The sequence below is a fragment of the Antechinus flavipes genome, chromosome 6, assembly GCF_016432865.1.
Source record: "Antechinus flavipes isolate AdamAnt ecotype Samford, QLD, Australia chromosome 6, AdamAnt_v2, whole genome shotgun sequence".
NCBI lineage: Eukaryota > Metazoa > Chordata > Mammalia > Dasyuromorphia > Dasyuridae > Antechinus > Antechinus flavipes.
In genome coordinates this window covers 98,269,541-98,296,773 of record NC_067403.1, presented here as the reverse complement: position 1 = coordinate 98,296,773, position 27,233 = coordinate 98,269,541, and the positions used below count along the sequence as shown (strand labels likewise).

The following is a 27,233-nucleotide window of genomic DNA, read 5'->3' as shown; positions in this document are numbered from 1 at the left end:
CAAAACTGAAGGAAAGGATAACCCAGGAACATGCTCACCAAACCTGAGAATCAAGAAGGTCCTGGGTTGCTATCTAGTTCAACCTTCACTTGAAAGAAAGCCTCACCATAATATCCCAAGAAGTGTTCATTGGATGATAACTTCCTTTAAGACAGGAACTGTGTTTTACCCCTTTTTTGTGTATTTATAGTGGGTACTTATCAAATATTGATTGCTTAACTTGTCTTAGTTTAAATACCTACAGGGCAGGCAAACCCACCAAAGAATAATTCTACCGATTGTATTCAGCTTCAACATCTAGAAAAGCAAAAGAGTCAAACACTGGTGGTCAGAAAGTTTATTCTGCCCCTACTCCAGGATTGTGTAGAGTGTGTGTGTGTGTGTGTGTGTGTGTGTGTGTGTGTGTGTGTATGTGTGTATGTGTGTGTATGTGTGTGTGTCCTTGAGGAAAATGAGACATGGGTGACAAGGTTAAATAACTTCTCCAAAGAATAGGGCTTGGTCCAGGTTTATCTTAGAAATTTCCTGTGTTGCTTCTCAGTTACTTTACTTAGAACTGCAAAAGAACACAGAACATATTGCCTAGGATCCCAGGCTCAGGCACCCCACTTAAAACATGACTTTGCTTCTGTGTGACAAATCTTAACTATTGGAGGAAAAGAAAAGAAACTATTATCAGTTAGGCTTTTTGGTTGTCCAACTCCAGGATTACTGAATACTGAAAGAGTAAACTGCTTGTACCCCTCCATTTCTACCTAAAGACTACACTGAGTGGTCTGAGTGAAAATTTCAGCAGATGTTAAACTAAGTGGATTCCAAATGAAGGAAAAGGGGGTTCATATAAATGGGTGGAGAGTATGTTTGTCATCCATTTTGATCAGAGCCTTTCTATAAATGGCTGAAAATCTTCTCTAGGGTTTTGCCTGTTCTACCACTTAGTGCATATACAGGATTGCTGCTACTTCATTATTTATAATACCCTTTATTAAGATATACTTTCCTTCCTTATCTCTTTTAATTAGTTCTATTTTTACTTTTGCTTTATCTGAGATCAGAATTGCTACCACTGCTTTTGTTTTTTTGCTTGCTTTTTTGCTTCAGCTGAATCATAATAAATTCTGTTCCAACCTATACTCTGTATGTGTCTGTGTCAAATGTATTTCTTGTAAACAATATATTTTAATATTGTGTTTTTTTTTTTACTCACCCAACCCAGTAATATATCTCCTATCACCTTTCCCTCTTCTCTTAATAGTGTGTTTTTTAATCCAGCCTGCCCAGTGTCTTATATCCTACCACCCTCTCCCCTTGTCTTAGTAATGTTTTTTAACCCATCTACTTATCTTTTATCAATCATTCCCCTCTTTTCTATTTTTCCTAGTATTTCTGCCCTCCCTTTTATACTGTTCCTTTCTTTTCTTTTCCTCTTTCTCTTCCTACTTCTTTATAGGGCTAGATAAATATACCAAATTGAATGATTAAGTTATTCCCTCTTAGAGTCATCCCTCAGATGAGATCAGATTTTAGGCAGTGCTCATCCCCTTCACTTCTTTTCCTTGACTGTAATAAGTCTTTTGCATCATTTCCATTATAGACCTTTTTCCTTCCCTTAATGTCTTTTTCTTTATGTTCTTACATCAGAATCCATTGACAACCAAACTCTCAGTCCATGTAATATGCCCTATATTTGCACAAGTGACAGACACTTTTCTCAAGATTTATATTTTATAGTTTTTTTTTCCATTTAGAGATGTAAACAGTTTAAATTTTAAATACACATATATTCATATACATGTGCATGTACATATGTGTGTGTGTGTATTTCCCATTTACCTTTCTATGTTTTTCCTGAGTCCTGTGTTTGTAGATTAAATTTTCTGTTTATTCTGATTTTTAAATATAAATGATCAAAAGTATCGTACATCATTGAAAGATCCATTGCTTCTCCTGAAAGATGATGCTGAATCCCGCTGGGTAGTTAATTCTTGGTTGTAACCCTAGGTAGGCCCTTTGCCTTCCAGAATATGGTATTCCAGGCTGTCAGATCCTTTATTGTAGAAGCTTTCAGATATTGGCTAATCCTGACTATTGTCCTTGATATTTGAATTGTTTTTGTCTGGCAGCTTGTAGTTGTGTTTGCTTGATATTGTAATTTTGGAATTTTGCAACAATGGTTCCTTGGGATTTTCCTTGTGGGAACTCTTTATGAAGGTAATAGATGGGTTCTTTTCATCAATATTTCCCACTCTGTTTCTAAAATACTGGGGCAAGTTTCTGTAAGGATCTCTTGTAGAATGCTATCTATATCCTTCTTTTTCCTCATAGCCTTCAGGTAAGCCAGTGATTTTTAAATTTTCTCTTTTGCATCTATTTTTCAGATTGGCTATTTTCTAATGAGGTATTTCACATTTTCTTCCATTTCACCATTTTTTTTTTCATTTGATTCTTGCTGTCTCACAAAATTATTAGCTTCCATTTGCTTTGTTCTAATTTTTGATGTGTGATTTTCTTCAGTTAGCTTTTTGTATCTTTTTCCATTTGGTTAATTATACTGTTTAAAAAGTTTTCTTCAATCAATACTTTTCTTTCTTTTTCTAAATTGCTGACTCTCATGCATATCTCTCATTTCTTCTTCTATTTCCCTTATTTGCCTTTTAATATCTTTTATGAGCACTTCCAAGAAGCTTCTTTGGGCTTGAAGCAAATTTATTTCATTTTTTGATATTTCTTCTGTGGATAATCTGTTCTTGTTTGTGTTTTTGTTTTGGTCTGCCTTGTCACAAAAGTAGCTTTCTAGGGTCAAGGTTCTTTTCTGTTTCTTGCTTATTTTCTTTACTTTTATTTTGGCAATTTTTTTTTTTTATGGTTGTACTCTGCTCCTGGGATAAAGTGGTCACTGTTTCCTGTGTAGCTCTGAGCCTTGGTTTGTGTCTGCAGGGTGTGGCTTTGGATGCTCTGTTCAGGAAAAAACCTGGTTTCCCAGAGTTTGCCTTCTGAGTTGGGACTGAAAACTGCTCCACTGATTTGCCCCTCTACAGAGCCAGGACTGAGAGTCTTAGTTGCTGCTTTGTTGTGATTAAGACCCTCTCACTGGCTTTCCCACAGTCTATCCCAGCAGGGTTGAACACCCTTTTCACCCCAGTGAGACTGACCTTTCTTGAAGTTTTTCCAGTCTATCTTAAGATAGAGAGTGGTTTAATTCTCAGACTCTATTGACAGGCTTTGTTTCATGTGGTTTTTGAGGGAAACTAGAGAAGAGCTCAAGCAGTGTCCTGGATTTTCTCTGATATCTTGGTTCCACCCCACTATTTTTTACACTATTAAGTAGTCTACACTAATTATCTGAAATATGCAAAATATATCCTCCATAATACAGAAAATGATATGTTATGAGATAGCAGTAATGAAACAGTGAATAGAAAATAGCTTTGACATCAGGAAAATGTGTGTTTGTGCCTTTCATCTAACATATGTAAGTTATGTATGTGTGTCACTTAAATTCTCCCTCAGTACTCTCTTAAAAATGAATTGTAGATTTAAATTGGTGGAGACTGCACATAGAGAGTTGTACACATAATTGAAATCATATACTCAGATCCTTTAATATATATGGAGAGATATTTCACATATTATAGAAAATATATTTTATATGTTTTAGGCAAATTCTGATGACTACAAAAAAGAGAAAAATGCATATGATTTGAAATTTAATATTTCCCAGTAGTCAGAATGATATTTTCTTTGTTCATATGCCTATTTTTACATAGATAAAAGTTGCTAAAGTCAGACTAAGGACTGGAAAATTGCTGTCATGTTTTTCCCAATTATCATTTTTCAATGCATGCTGTCCATGGTTTATTTATTTATTTATTTATTTATTTATTTTGCTTTTTAATGTACAATGCCATACCCTGCAGAGCCTCTGTTACTTTCAGTGCTTCCCCAAACTAAGCAAAAAATGCATGTCTAGACCTGGCAGTCATCTTATGTCACTGGCTTTATTACTTCTTTATGTGACTCTGATAAATTAAATAGGGAATGGGTAGATTATAGTATTCTTCTATTGGTGATGCCAAATGGTTCCTTTGTTCTACATCCTTTATAAGCAGAATGACAATGCTTGATTAATTTTGAGAAATGGAAGAGACCACTTTTTTCAACTCTACCGATTCTAGATTATCCTGAGCTTCCTTCAAAAGTAACAAGATTGATTAATCAAAAGCCTTGGATTGACCTATATGAAATTGTTATTGATCCTCCCAATTTGTTTGTGATCTTGCCCTCCTAAATTTCTTCACATTACTTTGTTTATATATTGTGTTTGTTTATCTTTATACATATTATATTATGCAACCCAAATCTAACATGAACTTATTGAGGGCAATAACAGTTTCATTTTATTTGTATCTGTAGCCCTAAGGCAATATCATCCACAAAGCATTTCCATGTATTTTCTTATTAGATCCTTATATCAACCCTGTAAAGTATTCAATTTTATTATCCCTGTTTTAAAGAGTAAAAAAACAAAACAAAACAAAAAACCCTAGAGTTTAGAAAGGTTAAGATCTTTTGTCAGAATGTGAAAACTCACAAGGGCCTAAATAATTTGAACTCAGTTGTTTCTGTTCTTTTTACAAGTCTAACATTTTCTATCCATTGCATAACCTCATAATGAGTATTAAATTGAAATGAGACTACTCAGGAAATCTGGTTTCCCCCACATTTCTACTCAATTTACATTTAGTGGTAAGTAATCTATCTTGTCTCTTTTATACCAGTATTCCATGGTTTTAGTATTCTGACAATAACGTTTTCATGACCAATTAGAATCTCTCTTGCTTTCATTAAATCTATTACTTTTTGTTTTATGCTCCTAGTACCTGAGCCATAATATACATTTACCAAATGAACAATGACAACTCTGACATAAGTCAGCTTGCAGACTTCATATTCACATTAAAACTGAGTTTAAATGTTTTCAATACTCAGACATTTAGATAATCAAGGATGGATTAGCCATGTCTTTTAGTCTGGTATTTGCGGTTTTTTTTATATAATTAAAGACTAATGAGCATGCCCTTTATGTGATATTTTAGTTCACGTATAACTTTATAAATATTTCAACTTTGTGATAATTAAGTAAATTGAACTTGATTAATTAGTAATGCAATCAGCAGGTGTAATTTCAAAATCATATCACATCAAAAAGTAGAATTTTAATGTATCCTAATAGTTCTTGAAAGGAATTTTCCCAAAGATTTTATATTTTCCTAGAGTAAGATACAGGTAAATAGAGTTCAGATAGTCTCTTGATTACAGGAAGTTGATGCATTGCTTTGATTATACGCTAAGGGAACATTTGATGTATGCTCAGTTCTGTTATGTAGAAAAGCTTAAAGAATATTTTGCAAATATGTCTTGTGGAAATATTCTCAAAAGGGACAAGTATTTAAGTTGTAAAATACCATCTCTTTTACTGAAAGGGCAATTTCATTGTAAAAATACAAAAACAAAAGATGACATGGAAATGTAAATTAGCATGTCAGTAAATGGTTTAGTTTAATTGTGCTAAAGAAAGATCACCAAGGGAAATGGGAATAAGGATTGTGGGCATGAAGAAGAAAGTGGGCAAGAAAAAAAAACTTATTGAAGAAAAAAGAGTTATTCATAAAGTATAACTGCTTGACTTTAAAAATGTTATATTACAAAAATATTAGCATACTAAATTTGTATACAAAACAATATGTTTTTATGGGATAGCAATATATATAATACAAAGTATCTATCATTTGCTTTCCACTTTGGTTGTCATGAGTAGTCTTTTTGCAAAGAAATACCTTTTTATGTAGCCACAGTCAATATGTATGCTATTTTCTTTACTTTGATTTATTTTTTCATGTGTTATTTAAACTTTCCATATTTGTCATTTTAAAATCAAAACAATTTCATTGCTTACTTCAGATTATTCTCCAAAGTACTAATAGCAATGCTTGTCATCTTTAATTATTTTATGAGTGTGTATTAAATATTATCTTAAAGCTAATTTTTTTTCTTTGTTTTTTCTTTGGTTGTTGTTTTATTGTTTTGGTTTGGTTTTTTGATAAATAGGTTTCTCTTTTGATATATTACTTGTAATATTATTTTAAAGCTAATTTTTTTTCTTTGTTTTTTCTTTGGTTGTTGTTTTGTTGGTTTGGTTTGGTTTTTTGATAAATAGGTTTCTCTTTTGATATATTACTTGTCTTTTGTCCTTGAAGAGGACCATGACATCAGGGTGTTGATGCAAGTGAATTGTATTTAAGTGAGGGAGGGTTATGCAAAGTGAGGATAATTCCTCTCACTTTCCTCTCTAGAGCCATATAGGTCCAGTGGACAGATATAGATCAGGAAAGTTGAAGATGGCCTTGGATGCAAAAAGAGATTTTGACCTTTTTAAGTTAAGGTCTTCAACAGGTTTCAGTTTGAATAAAGCTACACACATTCAGTGATGAAAGTTAGGTAGCAATTGAAGCAAAGAATGGACCCTTTAACCTAGTTCCAATAAATTAAACAAACAAATAAAAAAGGAAGTAAGTGAGTAAATGAATACATGAATAAATAAATAAATAAAAGAAGTAACAAATGAAATGAAGAAAGGAAGGAAGGAAGGAAAGAAGGAAGAAAAAAAGAAAGGAAAGAAAGAAGGAGAACTAGCTCTGGGAGGGATAGACTCCCAGAATTTCTGGCTCAAACAGAAATGATTGCTATTTACAGTCACTCTGAGTCTCTCTAGAACCAAACAACGACTACTTGGGACATTTGATTAAATATGAACATAACATACTTGAAAAAAATTAATTTATTCACACATTTTAAAATTAATTTTGGTTTATTTAGCTATTAAATTTCAACCCCTGGTTGGTTTTTAAGAGATTGAGAATTTGCTTCTGCCTTTTACTAATACATTGTATATCACATAAAATCTTATGCTACACACATGAAAAGTTATAAAATAGTTAAAAATCCTTAATCAGGTATAAAATAAGTAAAATTACATTTGAACCCTCAAATAATCATTAAAATTTAATTTAGGATTTTTATGAAAGTATTTCTAATTGTTTAGTCAGTGTAATTCAATAAAAGTAATTGGTTTACTTTTATTACAAATATGTGGGGTGTTTTTAAGTGACTTTCCACAATGAGGTGAACCTCAGCATATTCAAAATACCCTATTCTGAGACGCACCAAGTAACTTTTTATTTCTACTTGTTTTTGTACTCCAAAATAAAAATTACCAAATCAAATGTAAAATTTATTTCATTTTTCCCCTGGTTGCTGCCCTCCTCCTTCAAATAAACCATATCTATTGAGTGACCAGTCAACAGTTTTTATGTTCCAAAAGGTCTTTGATGAAAATACAACAACCAAAAATAATACTCTACAGATGTCTGTAATCCAATTTGATATTTGGCTCATTCCACACTACTATATATCATGAAACTGAGTTAAATTATTCACTGGTGCATAAGCTGATTGAAACCAGCAAATCAAGCTTGCTTAATTTACAAAGCAATTCCCACAGAGCAAGTTGTGGAATTGAACTGCAAAGAAAGCACACTATTACAAATTTAGAAACGATACATTTCTTATATTAGAATGATAGTAGTGGTCTTCTAAAAGATGAGTTCTTTTAAAGTATTTTTTTTTCTAAAAGTAATGTTGAGTACTTAGAAATAACATTATTTTAGAACACAAATGCATACTCATACACACATATAAAGTGATATATGTGTGCATGTATATGAATACATACATACTAGATATGTATACACTTTTCTTCAGAAAAATATCTGTAGAATACTAAAACATCTTTTCTTCCATAGAATGTGGTATGTATGCCTTGGATGTTTTTTCCCCTCAAAGAAGCAACCATACTTTTTCTTAACCCATTAAAGATTTTTCATAAATTTGAAAATAATGGTTCTTTGATGTAGGGTGACTTTGTGATATAATTAAATGTGACTTAAATTGTATTTAGCTGGAGTTTCCAATAGTACTATAGAATATAAGTTCTAATGTATTTTAATGTACTGTTATGTTAAAACAGCAAGAATGTCAGTTTTATAGCTTATGGAGAATATAAATAATAATGGAAACCATTTTTTTAAAAGTTCCATGATTTTAAGTCTTTTATTGAGATCATCTAACATAAATGGTTTTCTGTTTACTAAAAATATAATTATTCAAAAAGGAGAGTTTAAAAAAAAAACTCTGATAAATGGAAATATGAATCTCTATAACCCAGGAATCAGAGTCAATCAGGAAATTCTCTAATAGAATGCAAAAAAAAAAAAAAAATCAACTTCATTTTGTTCTATCTTAGCTCAGCTTGTTTGGAAGATATGTCTATATTTGAGAACCTAAGTAGATGAGAAGAATTATCTGTTAATGCATTTGTAGAAGTAAAATTTGGCCTTTCAGAGTAAAACTTTTTCAAAGCTATGGTTTCCCTCCCAAGCTTTTTAGATTGGAAAATAATTTCTCCTTTACTCCTCTAATTTCTTTGTTATGTGATGTCTTGTATCTGCTTTGTTTATTCTTTTGATATTTATCTTGGTATATGGAATGAATTGTTGGTCTGACCCTAATTTTTACCAGACTTCTATTGAATTTTCTTAGTGATTTTGTTCAGATTGTGAGTTCTTTGCCAAATAACCAAGGTTTTTGGATTTATCAATTAAATAATGTACTACTATTTTTGTATGTTGTCAACTTAATCTTTTTCACTACTTGACTTTAAAAAAAAATCAATACCAAAATGTTTTAGTGATTACTACTTTGTAATCTTGTACTGATAGATCACCTTTCTATCCACTTGCTTTCATAATTTTCCTTGAGATTCTTGATCTTTTTGTTTGATAATATGAATATGATTTTTTTTAGCTGACATAAAATATTTCTCTGGTAATTGTAGTGATCCAGCTTTGAATAAGTAAATTAGTTTAATATCATAATTTTTATTACATTGGGTCATCTAATTTATCAACAAATACTATTCAAAAGCAACAATTTGTTTAGCCATGCCCATTTGATTATTATTCCCTTGATTTTCCAGTTCTTTACCACTACAAGAAGAGCTGCTATAAATGTTTGGATAAACACAAATCATTTTATACTTTCTTTGCTCTCGAAAGGTAGGCCAAGTGTCATTGTCATCAACTACTTCCTTTGCTTGATGAGCAAATTGATAATTAAAGAATTGCAAATACTTTCCAAAGTCACCCATGTAATGAGCAACAAGCATAGGATTTACCATCAGGTCTTCTAACTTTAAATCTACCAGTCTTGCTTTTGCTCATTCTATTGTCTCCCATTGTCTCTCATTCACTCTTTTCCATATGTTTTAAATCCCTCTGGGATCTTTGATTTCCTTTTTTCTCCAACTTCTATCTTGTATCCAACTACCGTCACTTCTTCTATGACATGTCATATCAGCCACTTATTTCTCTTATTGTAACCACTGCCAGCATCACAGTACAGGACCTCATTTCTACTTGTCTGTCAATAATCCAAGGTCTCTTTGCCTTCACTCAAAATTCCTTCCAAACTAGTATTTTTAAGTTTTGTTTTGTTTTTTTGGTTTTTTTTTTAAGAATACCTTTCTTTTCATGTGTGGAGTTAATTATTTTTACTCCTCTGCCAAATAATCTTCAACTGTTCTGTGTTTCTTGAATGAAATCAAAATACTAAAACCTTCTACAAACTGACACTGTCTTTATCTTTCCAGATTTATGTTATATTATTCCCTTCCAAGAATGTTTTTTTAATCCAAAATAGAATCTTGTTGATCTTTTGAACATGCTATGAGCTTAGGATCATTTCACCACAGCTCCAGAGTTTGAAGAGACCTCAGGAGAAATACAGGCCAGTTCCTTCATTTTTACAAATTAGGAATGATAGGCTCAAGGAGATTGATACTTGCCAACGAGGACAAAATGAAGACCATATATAGAATTTGAACTCACATCCTCTGACTTGAACCTACTGCTTTTCATACAGCACCATTTTGTATCTGTGTACAATGTTCCCCTCTTCTTGTTACATTCCCTTTGTCTTGGATTGACTTTTCTTCCTACCAGAGTTCTTATCCATCCTCTGAAACCCATCTTAAATTATATTGCTGTGAAAAATTCCATAACCTCATTTCTGATAACAAATTTCCCCACAAATATAAGCAGAAAGAAGAGATTCACTGATCTATGGGATGGTGTTTAAGAAAAAAAAATAGTTGGGTGTCTAAGAATTTAGTTATTTGAATTTGTATAATTGAGAATTTTCCACAATTGAGATTATTCCTTATCTATTAAGTGTATAGACTAAAGAAGGAGGTTCATTTGGTTACGCAGAGCATTCTGCTAATAAGGCCAAAAATATTTAATTAGTGAGCCAATCAATCTGATCTGGCAACAAAATCCTGCAGCTACAAATTATTATATCCTTATACCCTGATCAGACATCTTCCCAAAGTGCCAAATGGTTTGGGAAGGAGAGATAAGTAACAAGCATTACCATTCCCAGTGAACACCTCAACAATACAAAGCACTTTGATGTTGGATAAGAAGCTTCAATTTGGAAGGACTTTAGGTTATTAGTACTGAAGATATTATACAAAATAAACATATTTTTTAAAATCTTAAAGTATTTTTGTTTGGATAACTTTTTTGGCAATAAAGAATGTGGGAAAACAATTTAAATGTTTATGATTGTTTATGGGAAATGTTTATGGGAAAGAGATGCCAATATGCTTATAAATTTTATTGCCCAAATATTCGACCCTTTGTTACTTTTGTGCTGGCTATTTTCCCTTTGGAAATATTTTCACCAGACTGAGAATCAGTCTAAGAACAACAACAACAACAACAACAAATATGATTACCTTTTGAAGGATCTTAATGGTCTTCTGTGATAAATAACAAAGAACTTCTGTATTACTCAAACTAGCCCACTGCTTATACTGTTAAATCACATTTATATAGCACTTTAAGAGTTACAAAGCACTTTACATACATTATCTTATTTGATCTTCCTAGCAACCGTATGAGGTACAGTTACAAGTATGCCAATCTCCATTGAGAATTGGAAAAATTGAGTATTAGAAAGGTTAAGTAATTTACTATGGATTATACAGATCATTACATGTTAGAGGCAAGAGCTGACCTAGGTTTCTTCTGATGCCATCACTCTTGAAAGCATATTGCCTTTTTCAATAGGCACTTAACTAACTATGCCAATAGTTATATAAAAAATACTTTAATATTATCTGGCTCTTTTGAGAGTTTCTTGAAGAAGTCTATAGACAGAATTTTAAAACAATTAGCCAAAGGCTCTTTCAAATAACAGCATTCTCTTGTTTTAAACATAAGTAGCTTGATGTTCAGACAAGCAAAATAATTTGCCCAAATAACAAATAAAATATGAACTCAGAAGCAAGTGTTTCTGATTCCAAATAGGCCATTCTTTCCTCTATATCACATTTCAATTCTTTTTGGATTAGTACTCCCTTACGAATTATATGAATTCTTAAAACCTTTGATTTTTAAATTACTTGTTAAAATTTTATTAAAATCTTTGAACTTTGAAATTTATGCATATTTATAGTATGAATGGTATGAAGTGGTCCAGTATGTGATTCTGTTTTTGTACACTCACATTTGCACCTATGTGTTTAGAGGCCCAGGTTCATATTAGGCTATGTGAGGAAAGATTGGTAATATATAATTTCATAGATTACTTAAATAATTATTCATCCATTCTTTTATGCAGTACTTGTAAGTATCTACTATGTGTAAGACATTAGGCCCAGTAAAGTGGAAAGATCACTGAACTGGGTATTGAGGCTTAGCTTCTTATTATAGATGCCTCTGAACAGCTTGTTATCATCACAGTGAACAAGTTCCGTGATCTCTCTAGGTCTCTATTTCCCCTTCCATAAAATGAGGAAACTAGACAAGATGAATGTCACTTTAAATTTGAATATTTGATGAGAAAAATAATTAAGCATTTACTATGTGACAGGTACATTGTTATGAACTTGGGATATGAAAACAAGGACACAAAACCATCCTTGCTCTGAAGAAGATTTTATTCCAATTAGAGAAAAAAACAGCACATATACAAGCACTCCAGTTAGAAGTGGGAAGGGGTACATGGTCTCATTATAAATTTATTATCATGAGTAATTTTTGTGCAACATCACCACGACCATCAAGAAGAATAAGAATTCATCCAAATCATTAAATGTTGTAAAGCAGGTAATATATGTACACAAATAAATATAATACAAATTATAATGTGTCTACTTGTGACAAAACTGCACAAATGTATTGTCCATCCTTATCTTTATCTTTCTAATCTCAAGGCTGCATCGAGTCAGTGTACTAGTAAGAATAATTAAACTTAATTTAAGAAAAAATATTGTTTGGCTATTTAAGAGCAGTCAATTTAAGAACAATTACAGAAGTTTATATGACTTCCTCATAGATGCATCTAGCTCTTTTCAGACAATTGGTAAGCTACAGTTCCTGCTGGCAGTTAAGGCATCAGTAGAATATTTTAAAGTAATATTTATGCTTTCTATTTAGAGATATTAGAGATATATACAAATTTTCAGATTGTGTGTTTGCCTAACATGATGTTAAATAAAGATCCAAAGCATCTTTACTTAAATTTCATGACTTGAATCTGTTTGCATCATAAGGCATCATTTTCTCTTTTATTACAGTGCAAGCTAGAGTATCAAGCGTGTGTCTTAGGAAAACAGATCTCAGTCAAGTGTGAAAGACGGTGCCCTTGCCCTTCAGATAAATCCACAACTGTAGTCAGAAATGATAAGAGAGGTAAGTAATGAAGATTTATTGTGTTTTTTCTTTAACAAAATGATAGATGAAAAATATAATCTATTCATCACAGATGGTGATGTATTCTTCCAAACTGATTCTAGTGAAATGCATTATTTCACAATAAATTTTGAGTAATTTCAGATAATATATTCATGTGAATATACACACATATATGTATATACACGTGTTTATATATTTATATGTATGCACATATACATATGCATATATACAAACATATTTGTATATACACACATATTGCCTAATTTTAGCATTCTCTAATTCTATTAAATCTGACTTTTGTTTTATTTTCTCATATTGATAATTTCTGTCAATAATATTATAGATTTGTAATCAGTTAAATGGATATATATATATATATATATATATATATATATGTTTTTTTCTTCCTCACTCTTTGTTTAAAAACACTTCTAGTATCCTATCTTTTGGTATTCAACTATCTTCTGTTACAAGAGTTGGTCTTTCAATAGAAGACATAATCTGTCATTGGAATTATACTTAAAGTTTTTCTAGGTTGATAGAGTCTATTCTCTGATAAATAACTTTTCAGAAACCAGGGTCCTCTCCAATAATAGTGAAAAACCAGATGTCAGTTTTCTGTGGTTGTGTATACAGCATTCATTTTTTTGTGTGATATTATTTCTTCTGTGTTTGACTTTTCAAATTGTTATTCATCCTTAAATTCATCTTCTATGTTCTGCCTTTGGAAACTTTTTCTTCTAATAAAAGTATTGAACTTTATGATCTGTATACAATGATATATAATTAAATTCATATCGAGAATTATTCTGTATAATAATTCTTTGTCACTATCTTTTCTAGATAAAATATTTCCCCCTTTTATACAAATTATGACATACTGCCTTTTTGAGGTTATTTCTAATTCTTATAATTTTTGCAAGAATTAAAAAGATTTAATTTGGTCTTGCCAGCAATCATATTTGTTAAATGTCTACTACATTGTAACAGTTCATTAAGGTTCCAATTCTAAAATGTACATTAAAATAGTAGCACATGATTTGATGCAGAATAAGGTAATCATAAGCTCTTTCTGTCTTCAAAAAAAACTCAGTACATGGTGAAGATAAAATAACATTTTTGAAAAGACCGAGTATGGATAAACAAAAATTGTTTTCATACTTTACATTTTTATCAATCTATTTTTGTTAATATGCTAAGAAACAAACTTTTGTTAAAGATATATCATCACAGATAAATATAATTTTTGTTCAGTTATTGAAAGAGAGACTCAGAGAATTTAAACTAAGATAACATATTGTCAGGAAAAAGCTAGCATAGGATTTTGCTGCTGCTATGGAAAAGCAATACAGGGGAATTTTGAGTACTGTTTTTTATAGTGTGCTAAAAGCCGAGAGACATGTAAAAAAGGATTGAGTATCATTTCAAATATTTCAGCTGTCATTGACATTAGAAGTAGATATGAAAAGAAGTGAGGGAGGAAGGAAGAAATGAAGGAGGGAAGAAAGGAATTTCAGAAAACTGGGGAAGAAACTAGTAAAGCTGAAATTGTCCTATGCTTGAGTTCCAAAGTGTTATTTATAAGACTAGGTTGCTAATGAAAAACTGGGAATTTATTTTGTGCTCAAAATGCTTCTCTTTTCAAGGGAAGAAGCAATTTCTATGGAAATTCCATAGAAGTTCCCTTATAATAGCTGCAATTTACAAAGTAATTAAGTTTTTATTTATTATTTTTTTAAACATGTCTAACTGAATGAACCTATTTTGGAGTTTTCTTGGCAAAGATACTGGAGTGCTTTGTCATTTCCTTCTCTAGTTCATTTTTCAGATGAGGAAACTTAAGTAAACAGGTTATAACTAATAAGGTCACATAGTTAATAAACATTTGAGACAGGAGTTGAACTTGATCTTCTTGACTCTACTTCCTACCACTCAGTACTGCACTGAATACTAAGTACTGAGTATACCGAGTACTGGCATAAGTAAAGGGTATGAGGCATCCCACATGTAAAAGCTATCCATATGCAAATAGACAAACCAACATTTCCCCATTAGGAGATTGCACTGCTTAGAGCTATAAGAATGTTTAATTCTGATTTTAGACAGAAAGGAATCAATTCATTTCATTTTACAGATAAGGAAATAAATGGCTTAATAGGAAGGTTAAATGTTTGCTCACCAAGATATAACTAGTTTATGACAGCTAGATTGAGAATCCAGGTCTCCTAATTCAAAGTTCAGTAATTTCTAGTATGATTTTATATGTTATTTCCCATATGATTTCAAATTTAGAAGCCTGAGGGAAAGGAATGATGAAAGTAATCATTAATGATGATGGTAAAGTTTGGAAGGGCTATGTAGCAGGTAGGAAGATGAATTTAATTTTTTTCAACAGGTTATCTTTGATGTTGTAATAAGATATGAAATTGGCAATGCTACTTAGTAGGAAATAGGAAAAAAGTGATAAAATCTGAACATGGAAATATAGATTTCATAACATGATTATTTGAGAGAATGAGTATAAAAGGGGGGAAAGAAGACTATTCCTTGGAGAAATATTATGCTTAAAGAATAAAAAGGAAAAGAAGTAAGAAAGCACAGTACTTGGTGCATTGTAATTATTTTTTTTCCTTCAATACATTCTAAAGAGGATAAAGTAAATTTATGTGACTATGCTCCCGGCAAGTCAATATACCACATGGTGAGGTGAGATGAGAATTCCTACAATTCACTGAATTTGAGAGTTATGGGCCTTACCTCAAAGAAAAAAAATGATTTATAAATGTTCCTTTCTGTTTTTTTGAAGAAAAGAGATTTTTGTTAATTTCACTTTGATGAAATTTCCTAATATCATTTTTTTTAAATTTTTATCCCCAGTATGAAAAACAGTGCCTGTCATATAGTGCCTTATCAGGTTTATAATAATTAAATGTCATTTAAGAAACAGACCAGAATATGAAGGATGAAAAAAAGGAGGGAGGAGGAACAATGATTAATTTTCTATATGGGGCCTATGGAAATGATCCCTTAAAATTTTATTGTCTACATTTTTTCCTAATGTGTGGGAGAGGAAGTGATGGTCTTAAATGATTCACTGGTTGTTTTATGTGAGATGAAATGTTATCCAAATCAGTATGAGATATAAAATAAATAGCCACTTTGCCTATTATATATGATCATTAAAAAGCACCTCTCCCTCTTCTCTCTCCTTTCTCTCTCTTCTCTTTTTTCTCTCTCCTATCTCTGTCTTTATCTTTTTCACATACACACACACCCTCCCCCATACAATTTTCATTAAGTCCAGTTCTCCAGATATTGTCGTTTTGCTCTGAATTGCAGTTTTGTTTAAATTCTTTTATCAGTTCCTTAAGTGTGATGTAAGTTTTCTCCGTGAAATGAATGACAAGCCTTTTAAAAATAAGCCAAAGTGATACAAAAGTAGGTTGTCATATTAATATAGCCTTCTACATGCAAATTTTGCTAGGGAAAGAATATCAAAATGTTATTGCCCTGGGCAATCACTTGATGCTAGTTTCATACAATACTGACATTAAAATAATAATTCTTGTGATGTGTTGGGTAGTGATTTATAATAAATTAAATTTCTGTCATTATGTCAAATTTCAAATAGCAATGAACTAACTTGTAAAGAGTCATTTCTTTTAGGATTTATACAATTATGAGGACAGTTTTTCATTGTGATTCCAGGTACAAACTAGAAAGTATTGTTTGGCTCATGAAGTGATCTTCTGATACTAGGAAGACAAGTTCTCATTTTTTTTTTACTCAAAGCTTTCACATCACTTGCAAACTTCATAATCTAGAGTAATATTGTCTATTCTTTATCTCCAATTCAATGAAGAAAATACCTAATAAAGACCTACTATGTGCAAAAATCTGTGCAAATTATTAAAGGAGATATATGCACAAATAAGATAAAACCCCTGACAAACAAGGGGGTTGCAGTCCAATGGGAAAGATAAGTTAAAGGTGTATAAAGGTATATATATATACATATATATATACATATATATATATACACACACACATATATATTATACATATTATATATATATATACACAGACTATAATATCTCATAGAAAAAATATGCAACATGTTATGCAAGTTTAGAAAAGGAAGAGAAACTACAAGCTTCTTACAGACTTCATAGATGAGATAAAAAAGTTAAACTTATCGATCAGTTATTTTTATCTTTACTATAGCTTATTTAAATCTTTCAGTTATGGGAATGAAAACAGTTGTTCTGTACTTTTTTTAATCTCAAAGAACTCAGAGAGAAAAAAAAATGTTAATTTGTCAGTCCAAATGTTTATTTGGAACCAAAGACTGAGAGGTGGGGCCCAGATAGTGGGAAAAAAGCAGTGGTGTGCTTGAACTCTCTCCCAAATCCCTCCAAATGCCTTTAAATATTGCTATAAAACATTTTATAGGATTGTAGGTCCCACCCTATAAGGGTAAAAGGATGGGTAAAATAATTTACCTGACAAAGATAACTTAGAAGTTTGGCAAAAAAGGATTGTTGTACCTCAGTGAGAGTGAAGCCCAATACCATATAAGCTGTACCAGCACTGACCCAACAGGAGTGTGTGTGTGTGTGTGTGTGTGTGTATGTGTGTGTGTGTGTGTGTGTGTGTGTGTGTGTGTGTGTTTACTAAGATAGTGACTTTTTTCTTGATTTTCTTGTGCCCACTCATTTATCTTTTCAAGTTTTCTTGGGAGTGATTTTGGGAGAGACTGAATTGGGCTTCATTTATAACTCTCTACTCACTGACAGTAAGGAGGCAAAGTACCAGGTACAGGACTCTTTGCCCAGAACTGGATCTGGGTCACAATCTTGAATGACAGTCCCAGGGCAAAGAAGACCCTCCACACAGTTCTAGGACACTGGTGACTCACAGGCCAGAAGAACAGCAAACCCACTTCTCCTTAATTCAAAGCATCTTAGAAGAACTGAAAATTTATAGACTCCCTAATACATCACTGAACACAACTTTTTACAAAATTTTTGAAGTTTAAGACATTATACAGTTTATCCTGGATGTAGAGTCCCACTTTAACAGTTAAAGGTCAAGAAATAAACTGGGGAAATGAGTAAGTAGCAGAAAAAAATCTGACCATAGAAAACTTCTATGATGATAAGAAAGATCAAAATACACCCTCAAAAAAAAAAATAACAGTCAAAGTTCCTATATTTAGAGTCTCTGATAAAAACATGAATTGGCCCCAACCCATGGAAGAGCTCAAAAAGGATTGTGAAAATCAAATAAGACAGGTTGAAGAAAACTTGAAAAGATAAATGAGAGTGAGCACAAGAAAATCAAGAAAAAAGTCACTATCTTAGTAAACACACACCCACACCCACACACACACACACACACACACACACACACACACACACACATGCCCATTCCTTCCTCCCTAAAATAACATCTTAAAAAACAAACTGAAGCAACTGGTACAAGAAGAAAAAAGCTAATGAGGAGAAGAATGCCTTGCAAAGAATTGGCCAAATGGAAAAAGAGCTCTATTTTTATGCATATCTATTTTTTTACTTATTAAATATATATATTTACCTATCATGAAACAATTTAGTTATTTCAATTTATGTAACTTGTAGATGGCACAAATATATAAGGCTGAATGAATTTAAAATCATGTATAAATCTGTATACTTCCATAAATGGAAATGTACAATCATGTATAAATATGTATACTTCCATGAATGGAAACATAACAAAAGAATAGCTTCTCCTTGATCAGCTCTCACTGAATGAGTTTACATTACATAAAGCATGTTTTTTTCAAAGCATTAAAAACTTGGGCTGGCTATTCTATCAATAAGCACCTTGTTTTTGGCTCCCTCTTCTATGCAACTATTCACACCTGAATAATATCTTCTCCAGATATGTCAAATGCTCTTCTGCTTTGCTTATGGCACAGTTTTGCTAGAAGAAAGAAAACACATTAATTGCTGAATTTGTTTCTGACAGCATGTGGTCCCTGAGCTCTTAATCATCACTCCCTTTTCTACCATGGGATTTTGGAATCAATGTCTTTATGCTGAGTGCTTTAAAAGGATGGAAAGTTTGAGTTTTAAAGAACATTGGCATTGATGGTTTCATTCAATTTAGTAGTCCTGAAAACTTGGATAACCTCTGAAAAGGAAGGTACATCACTAAAAGGGAAGAAAGGACAAACAACAATTATAACTTTCACTTCTCTAGAAGTTTTGCCTAGGTTTTTGTTATGGTAATGACAAATATATCTATCCATCATTGTCAAAGATTGTGATACTCCATTTTAAGTTACTGTTTTAAATAACACAAGAAAAAGAATTTTGCAGTTCACCATTTTAAATGAAAAATTCAAAAAGGTATTACAGGTCTCTCTGCCCTCTTAAATAGACTGAATAGAGCACAATTTATTCTTTTCTGGATGACATCATTTCAGAAATCAATTTTTGTAATATATGTCATATAGTGTTTAGAATGATAGCTTTGAGAGGTGTAAGAACTATCTGCAGGCAGAGATCTGAATCCAAATCTACCTTCAAACATTTACTAGCTTTATGATCCTGGGTAACAAGTCACTTAATTCTTCTTCACAATAATCCTATAAGATAGATTATCCTCATTTTATAAAAAAGGAGACTGAGGTAGCAGAAGTTAATATTTATAAAATAATGTTCAAACCTTAAAGTTATTTATAAATGCATGGTGACAATCGTGATCCCTCTTCGTTTTGTGGGGTCACTTCCGAGATTAAGTTAGTTGCCTTTGTTCATCAAGGCAGTATCAGAAATGGGAATTTAATGAGTCTTAACTGATTATAAACCAAGCTCTCTATTGATAACACTGTGCTACTTAACAGACTTTGTGACAGAATTAAAAAAAAATCACATTTAATCATTTCAGAATTAAAGTCTTATAGAAAAGACAGACATATGAAAATATCACAAAACAACACATATAAGAAATTTTGGGGAAAAAGATTAAATGAATATAACCAAATGTGGAAAAAATTGTGAAAAAGACAATAAGTTGCATTAGGTCTCAAGGAAAGGATGATCCAGTGGAGACAATCATGATTAATACAATTTTTGAAGAATCTCGAAGTCAAGATGGACTTAGAATGAAAGGTGAAATTTAGATAGGAAAGAAAAAAGAGATTATTAAACAGTCATAATGTGTTTAAGGAACAGCTAACTATTGAGTGGGATCCATGTAGATTATCACTCATCTTCACTTCTTCAATTTATGTAATTCTTATTTATGTTTCCCCAAGATTGTTTTTTTAATAACTTTCTAATAACTTTAATAACTAATTACCATGCCAGGGTAATTTTTTTACAGCATTATCCCTTGCACTCACTTCTGTTCCAATTTTTCCCCTCCCTCTCTCCATCCCCTCCCCCAGATGGCAAGCAGTCCTTTACATTTCCCAAGATTGTTGACAGAGCATCTATTCAACTTTATAAAAATCTTCCTATAATGTGGGTCGTACTGATTTCACCACTCTTATTATTTGGCCAACCAATTTCCATTTCTTATCAAGTATTTTTGTATTGACATCCATATCTTGTCATTAGAAAATTGCTTTAGTATCAATTGGAAAATTGATTCACAATCAAAGAGCATTAGTAGAAGAACATTGGTGCTAAAAAGATTTGTGTGTGTGTGTGTGTGTGTGTGTGGTGTGTGTGTGTGTGTGTGTGAGAGAGAGAGAGAGAGAGAGAGAGAGAGAGAGAGAGAGAGAGAGAAAGAAAGAGAAATACAAGTGAGAGACACAGAGATGCAGAAACAGTCACAGGGAGAGAGAGACACAGAAACAGAGAGAAAGACACACAGAAAGAGTTAGGATAACTAAAAAGGGGGGAAAATGTGTAATTTCCAAAATTCATTTCAGTATTTTTCTTTCTCCTGGCTAAATTTCAATATTCAGTTTCTCTCCTAAAACCTTTCTAATCTTTTTATATCGTATTCCCCTCCACATACCCTGTGATCTATAGACACTAGCTTACTTGGTGTTGTTCTTTACTCCACATATTTTCAGTGATTGATGCCCTCCTTGTAATTATCTGCCTTTTCGTCTCCTACTTTTGCTGACAACTTTCCTTAGCTAATGTCCCATCTTCTCAAAGAAGCCTTTCCCAGTCATCCTTAATCTTAATAACTTCCTTGTAGGGTTGTCTAAAATCTACCCTGTTTATATCTTATTTGCATGCTACCCCCCTCAGCCTACCCACAAGACCATGAGGTCCTTGACAGATTGGGTTATTTTTTTAACTATTTTTACCAGCAGTGTTTAGCACAGTGACTGACTGTTAACACTTAATAAATGTTAGATGAATAACTTACTGATTGTTATCAGATTTCATGAACAAATCTTTAATTGCTATATTTTCTCAACATTATTTTTTTAGTCTCTTTTAGTCTAGTATTACTTAAGTAATTAGCTTGAAGGTGCCAAAATACTTTATTACCAATGGATATTTCCCCTTTTCATGTGTAGCACTTGTCCTTTCAATGGTGAATAATTTTTTCTCTTTCTTTAGGTTCCATGACATTTCTTGATATTTAATCTTTTTTATTTTTTTCACAGTACTTCTATGCTTTGTCTTTTTTGTTAGAATTCTTACAAAGAGCTAAGTAAGTGGAATTGAGGAGACAGTGGTTAAATTTAGTTTAGCATTAATTTAATCCTACAATAAATAATGGTTTCCTAGTGATATAATGATTGGTGCATACTCAGTATAGGATATATAAGGAGAGGTCTTAAGCCCACTAAAAGACAAGCCCACTAGAACAGAAGTCCACTAAAAACTCTGAGCCTCAGCCAGGATTCAGTCAAGAAGATTCATAACACAGAAAAGGAAGTTTAAGCCCTCAGAACCAAGATTATAGAAGGCCTCTAATTAAAACTAGCCTAACCCCAAGTGAAGGAGATAAGATTTGAAGGAGACAATAAACGATTTGGACCTTAATCCCTGGCTGCATTTGGGGTGATTACACTGAAATGAAATTAAGGCTGCCTCTAGAAGTCCCCTAAGGAACCTACTCCCAGAGAATATTACAATTTAGAGAAAGATATTACACTCCACCTTCTTCTCAGTTGGTCAAGGCAACTTTCAGTACACTGATGTTCACAGAGAGAGTATCTGGATGCTAAGTCAAAGAAGCACTTAATAAGGATAAATATTAATTGACAGAAAGCTAACAAGAGACCCTAAGGGATGCCTGATTCAAAGATACTGGCCCCCAGGAGGGGTAGGGAAGAGCTGAATTTCCACACTAAGTTCAGAGAAAAAGAAATGTATATTGGACAACTTTACAACATATTGGGTAGTTCCAGTTATAAAGTAGGATGTGAATTATTTGGTTTTCTCAATATTCCCTTTTTTGCCAATGGTAGGCTTTAAGCCATAGAAAATATGTCTAAAACTCCAGATCAATTGAAACCATAGGACACCAAGAGAACTCAGTATACTGATACAAACAAAAAGTTAAAGTAATGCTATAATAATGAATAATAACATTATGCCTGCTTGCATTTAGTAACTTACTCCCATAGTCAATTAGAGCAACACTTTTTCTGCTAAGTGTTTTTCTCTTCCTCTTGCCTCTAAGTATTGCTAAATCTCATAGATGGGTTCTCAGATATTTGTTGATTTCCCTCACCTACAGCATCTCTTTCAGTTAGTCTCTTTTTATTTTTTAAAAATCTAGCCATTACATTTATTCTATTGACTTCTAAAATGGCATCTTTCCATTGTCCTCAGATACTACTTTCTTTTTATCTTGAGGATATCTCTGCTTTATTTTGTCTTTATCCAGAATACAGACTACCCCATATCAAAAACCTTAATCTTTCTCCTTAAGTCAGACCTACTTAATAATTTCCTCATTAATGTCAATGTCACTAGTCTTTTTTCATTCATTCTGGACAGACACATGGAAGTCATTTTTAGTTAACAATGTGTTTAAAACTAGGAGTTACTTTTATTATTAGTTCTAAGATAAGCATGAATATTATAATTTATATTTGACATTAAATTATTTACTTTTATTTAAATCATATATAAAGCTCAGTGGTTAAACTTGACATTCATAAAATTGTCATGTGGTAGAATATTTGTTTCCAAAACCATTTCAGATAAGAATGAGATAGAAAAAAATGCATTTGTGTATATGTGGCCTCCTAGCTATTTTAGGCATAGCAACAATCTATGCACATTTCCTCATTGTTATAATTGGGAAGTAGAATAGGCAATTTCTGAAACTTATCCAGTGTTATACTTTTATTCTTTATAGAATAGAAAACCATTTTAATAGCTTATTTAGTGAAATAATTACCACAATTTGTATAGGAGTTCAGAAACTGATGTTTAAAGAGAGGTGTTTTCAGATTTTTTAAAAAGATGTAACAATTTACATAACAGGCAGCATTCCATAGTATAGAAAATTGACCTTGGAACTACTTTAGAAAAATTCATGCACTGTTTCTGAGATACACATGCACATACATATACAGAGAGAGAGAGACAGAGAGTGAGAAAAAGACACACACACACACACACACACACACACACACACAGTGAAAGAATGAGTCAGATCACTTAACTTCTTAGTGGTCTAGGAAACCATAAGAGTCTAAGTTGCAAATATCTAATCCCCTGCAGTGTTAGAAGAAGTTGCTCCATGGGAGTTTGCTATAAATGAAATCACAGCTCCAGCCCCATTCCCTATCCTATCTATTTGCATAGCAATCTTCAGAAAGGCAGAGTGGGCAGGGATAGAGAAAATGGCAGTGAAAAATTTCAAAAGAAGCCATGCTAAGTCAAATCAGGTTCTGTACTGGAAATCTGTCAAATCTCTCAGCTGAATTTGCCTCTATTAATGGGAAGTTTTACTCATCTGTATGTCCTGGGGCCAAATTTCCTTCAAATATATCAGGTAGCAGACATTCTCAGAAACTGGCTAGAAATGCATCTCATTTGCTGTGGTTTCTTTCGCTCTCTTTTGATGTTTGATTCTGTCCTCTTCCTCTGCACTGTTTCCTCTAGCATTTAGATTCATCCTTACTATTTTGAAAAATAGATTGAACTAAGTCAATGACACATGACAATCATCTTCAACTCTGTTGCAAGATTTACTGAAGTGCTATTTTCCCCACTTACTGGTGTAGCATTCAGATGTATTGTTTTTATCATTTCTCATTTTAATGATTTGATTTTAGTCTGTTGCACAAATGCAATATTTAAAATATTTTACAAGATTTTTTTCATCAGCTTGGTGATTTGATTTCATTTATGTTGTTGTTCTGGTCCTATAATTTTATGTACCTAGAACAATGGTATTCAGTCTACACTGCAGATTGGCAAGGAGTTGCTCAGTGATTATAATAGCCTTAGGGAGTAGCCTGAAGTCTTTAGAGATAAAGGGATTTGGACAGAGTAGAAAATCAGGTATATGTCAGAGATAAAATATCCAGGAATAGTTTCCTGACTCAAAATCAAGCTCTCTATCCAGTGGGACAAAAGTGAGGTACAGCAACTTCAATAAGGATATATATAGAGATAGAGATATATGCCTATATATATATATATAGATAGATAGATAGATAGATAGATAGATATAGATATATGAAGATATATGTATATGTATATGTATGTAATATATATGTAACATAAAATATATGTAATAATTTATTACCCATTAAAGGGCATCTCGAATAACAAAAGTATGATATTCACTAACAAGAAATTGAATAATCAGTAACTTAAAAATTAAAAAAAAAAAAGAACATAGTCACGGGATGGGGCTATTCTGCCTTATTTTACATATCTCACTCTGCATCCCCACTATTATTCTAATGTCTATTATATCTCTGTTAAAAATATACTTTGTTCTTGGGTTTTTTTTTTTTTTTGTTTTTTGTTTTTTGTTTTTTGGTTTTTTTTTTTTTGGTGCTACCATTGAATCAATCATTTATATTGAGCTTATGTTTTCTGAAAAGGAATATCTATTTTATTAAATATGTGTGTATGTATACACTGTCTCTCTCTCTCTCTCTTATTTATTTGTGAAATACTATATGTATTTTAAAAAAAGGGCAGTTATCACCACAATCCAAATTACTTCATCCTTGGTATCTTTCTATAAGTGTGGACTATATATTTTTTCTCATTTGATTTGATTAATTTTTTTTTTAATTTTCAAAGCATATGTAAAAATAATTTTTCAGCATTGATCCTTGAAAAACCTTGTGTTCCACTTTCTCCCCCTACCCTCCACCCTCTCCACTATTTGGCATGTTATCCAATATATGTTAAATATGGTAAAAAAAAAAAAAATTATATGTTAAATCCCGAATAGATATACCAACTTATAGTTATCTTGGTGCATAAGAAAAATCAGTTTAAAAAGTAAAATAAGAAAGAAAATGAAATTCAAACAAACCACAACAAAAAGATGAAAATTCTTTGTTGTAATCCACCCTCAGTTCCCATAGTCCTCTCTCTGGGTAAAGATCACTTTCTTCATCACAAGATCATTGGAACAGGTTTGAATCATCTCATTGTTGAAAAGAGCCCTGTTCATCAGAATTAATCATCATATAATCTTATTGTTGCCATGCACAGTTTATCTCCTGGTTCTGCTCACTTCACTTAGCATCAGTTCATGTAAGTCTCTCCAGGCCTCACTGAAATCATCCTGCTGATCATTTCTTATAGAACAGTAATATTCCATAATATTCATATAGCATAATTTATTCAGCCATTCTCCAACTGATGGACATCCAGCATGTTATTAAGAAAGAGGGACTATACCATGATGAATCATCATCATAGGAGGATGCACAACAAGTATATACATAATATTATAAATGTTTAAAATCTGCCCAGAGGATCATGCTGACTGCAAAGAAAATGATATTTTTTGGAAGTTTGGCTTTTTATATCTGGCATTAGATTTGCCACAGGATTTTCTGAAATATCATGATAACCTCCAAAGCTTTTATTTCATTCCTGAACATTGTAATCAATAAGCAAGAAGTCCATTTACCAGCTCCAGGTCTTCCTTACATTGGCTATGTGATCTGTGAATATTTTTAATCCTAGAATAAAAATTTCCTCATCTATAAAATGGGGTGGAAAATATCTATCTTGCCTAACTCATAAAGGTGTTCCATGGCTAAAGTGATATGACCATGTTAGCATTTTGGAAAGTGGGGATAAAAAGTGTTCTAAAAAACATTATTACCCACCATCAAATATCCATTATAGGGAAGGAAATTATGCCATATCCAGAGATTTTGTTTCATTCAATTTCAACTCCCAAACCAATTACAAATTAGGACATTTAATAAAAGTGTATTTGCTTCCCACAGGTATGTTTACATTTAACAAGTTTTATTTTTTGCAACAAGGAGCAGAAGGTTAAGAATATACATTTTATGTGTTTAGAAATCAAAATGCAAGGCTTTGTTTAAACAAAAAAATCACAAGCTACTAAACTGATCTTTTGCATTCATGAAGGAGCTATGCCTTATATATGGTATGAAACTCTCTGGAACACTTACTTCCATATATGAGTAGTATCAGATCAATATTTCCACAATAATACTAGAAATTGTTTGCATATTACCAAAAAAACATAGACTGATTTTCACACACATACACACACACACACACACACACACACACACATATATATATATATATATATATATATATATATATATATATATATATATATTTATGAGAGGTTCTATATCTGTTCTAGCTGGACAAGGAAGTAACACAGAAAAGTTGAGCGATAATGCGAACTTAGAGGAACTTAGTTGAAATCTCAACCTTGACATTTAATTCTTTGAGTAGTATCACTTATTTTCTATTATATGCCAATTGCCTTATCTCAAAAATGAGGGGATTTGTAGTAAGAAAACAATTTGTAAGGTCTATAGCCACTTCAAATTTATATTCCTTTGAATTCCTGGAAACAACATCGGACATTGAATTAAGAAATGTGGGTTTAGATTCTGATTCTGACTCTTATTAGCTATATGTGACCTTGGAAAAAATCAATTTACTTTAACTTTGTCATCTATATAATTGAGATAATAATGCTTACTTACCTACTTTACAAGATTACTGTTGTGAAAGTACCTTCTAAATATTAAAGTTATATTTAAATGTGAATCATTGTTGCTATTTTATATTATTGCCTTGGAACACTTGAAGTAAAGCAAAGATACTTCAGATGTGGTATTAAAATAATAGCATAAAAATCTTCATTGAAATAAGTAAACAATATAATGGATATGTTTGAAAA

The 27,233-nt window shown here is 32.0% G+C and overlaps 1 protein-coding gene across 2 annotated transcripts in view; it reads left to right on the top strand.

Moving 5' to 3' along the window:
* Positions 1 to 27,233, top strand: part of SPOCK3 (SPARC (osteonectin), cwcv and kazal like domains proteoglycan 3) — a 693,273-nt gene that overhangs the window by 471,195 nt on the left and 194,845 nt on the right. For both annotated transcript variants that reach the window (XM_051965576.1, XM_051965575.1), the window contains exon 6: positions 12,761 to 12,875. In XM_051965576.1, coding sequence (XP_051821536.1) covers positions 12,761 to 12,875 — 115 coding nt within the window. The remainder of the gene's footprint in view (positions 1 to 12,760; positions 12,876 to 27,233) is intronic.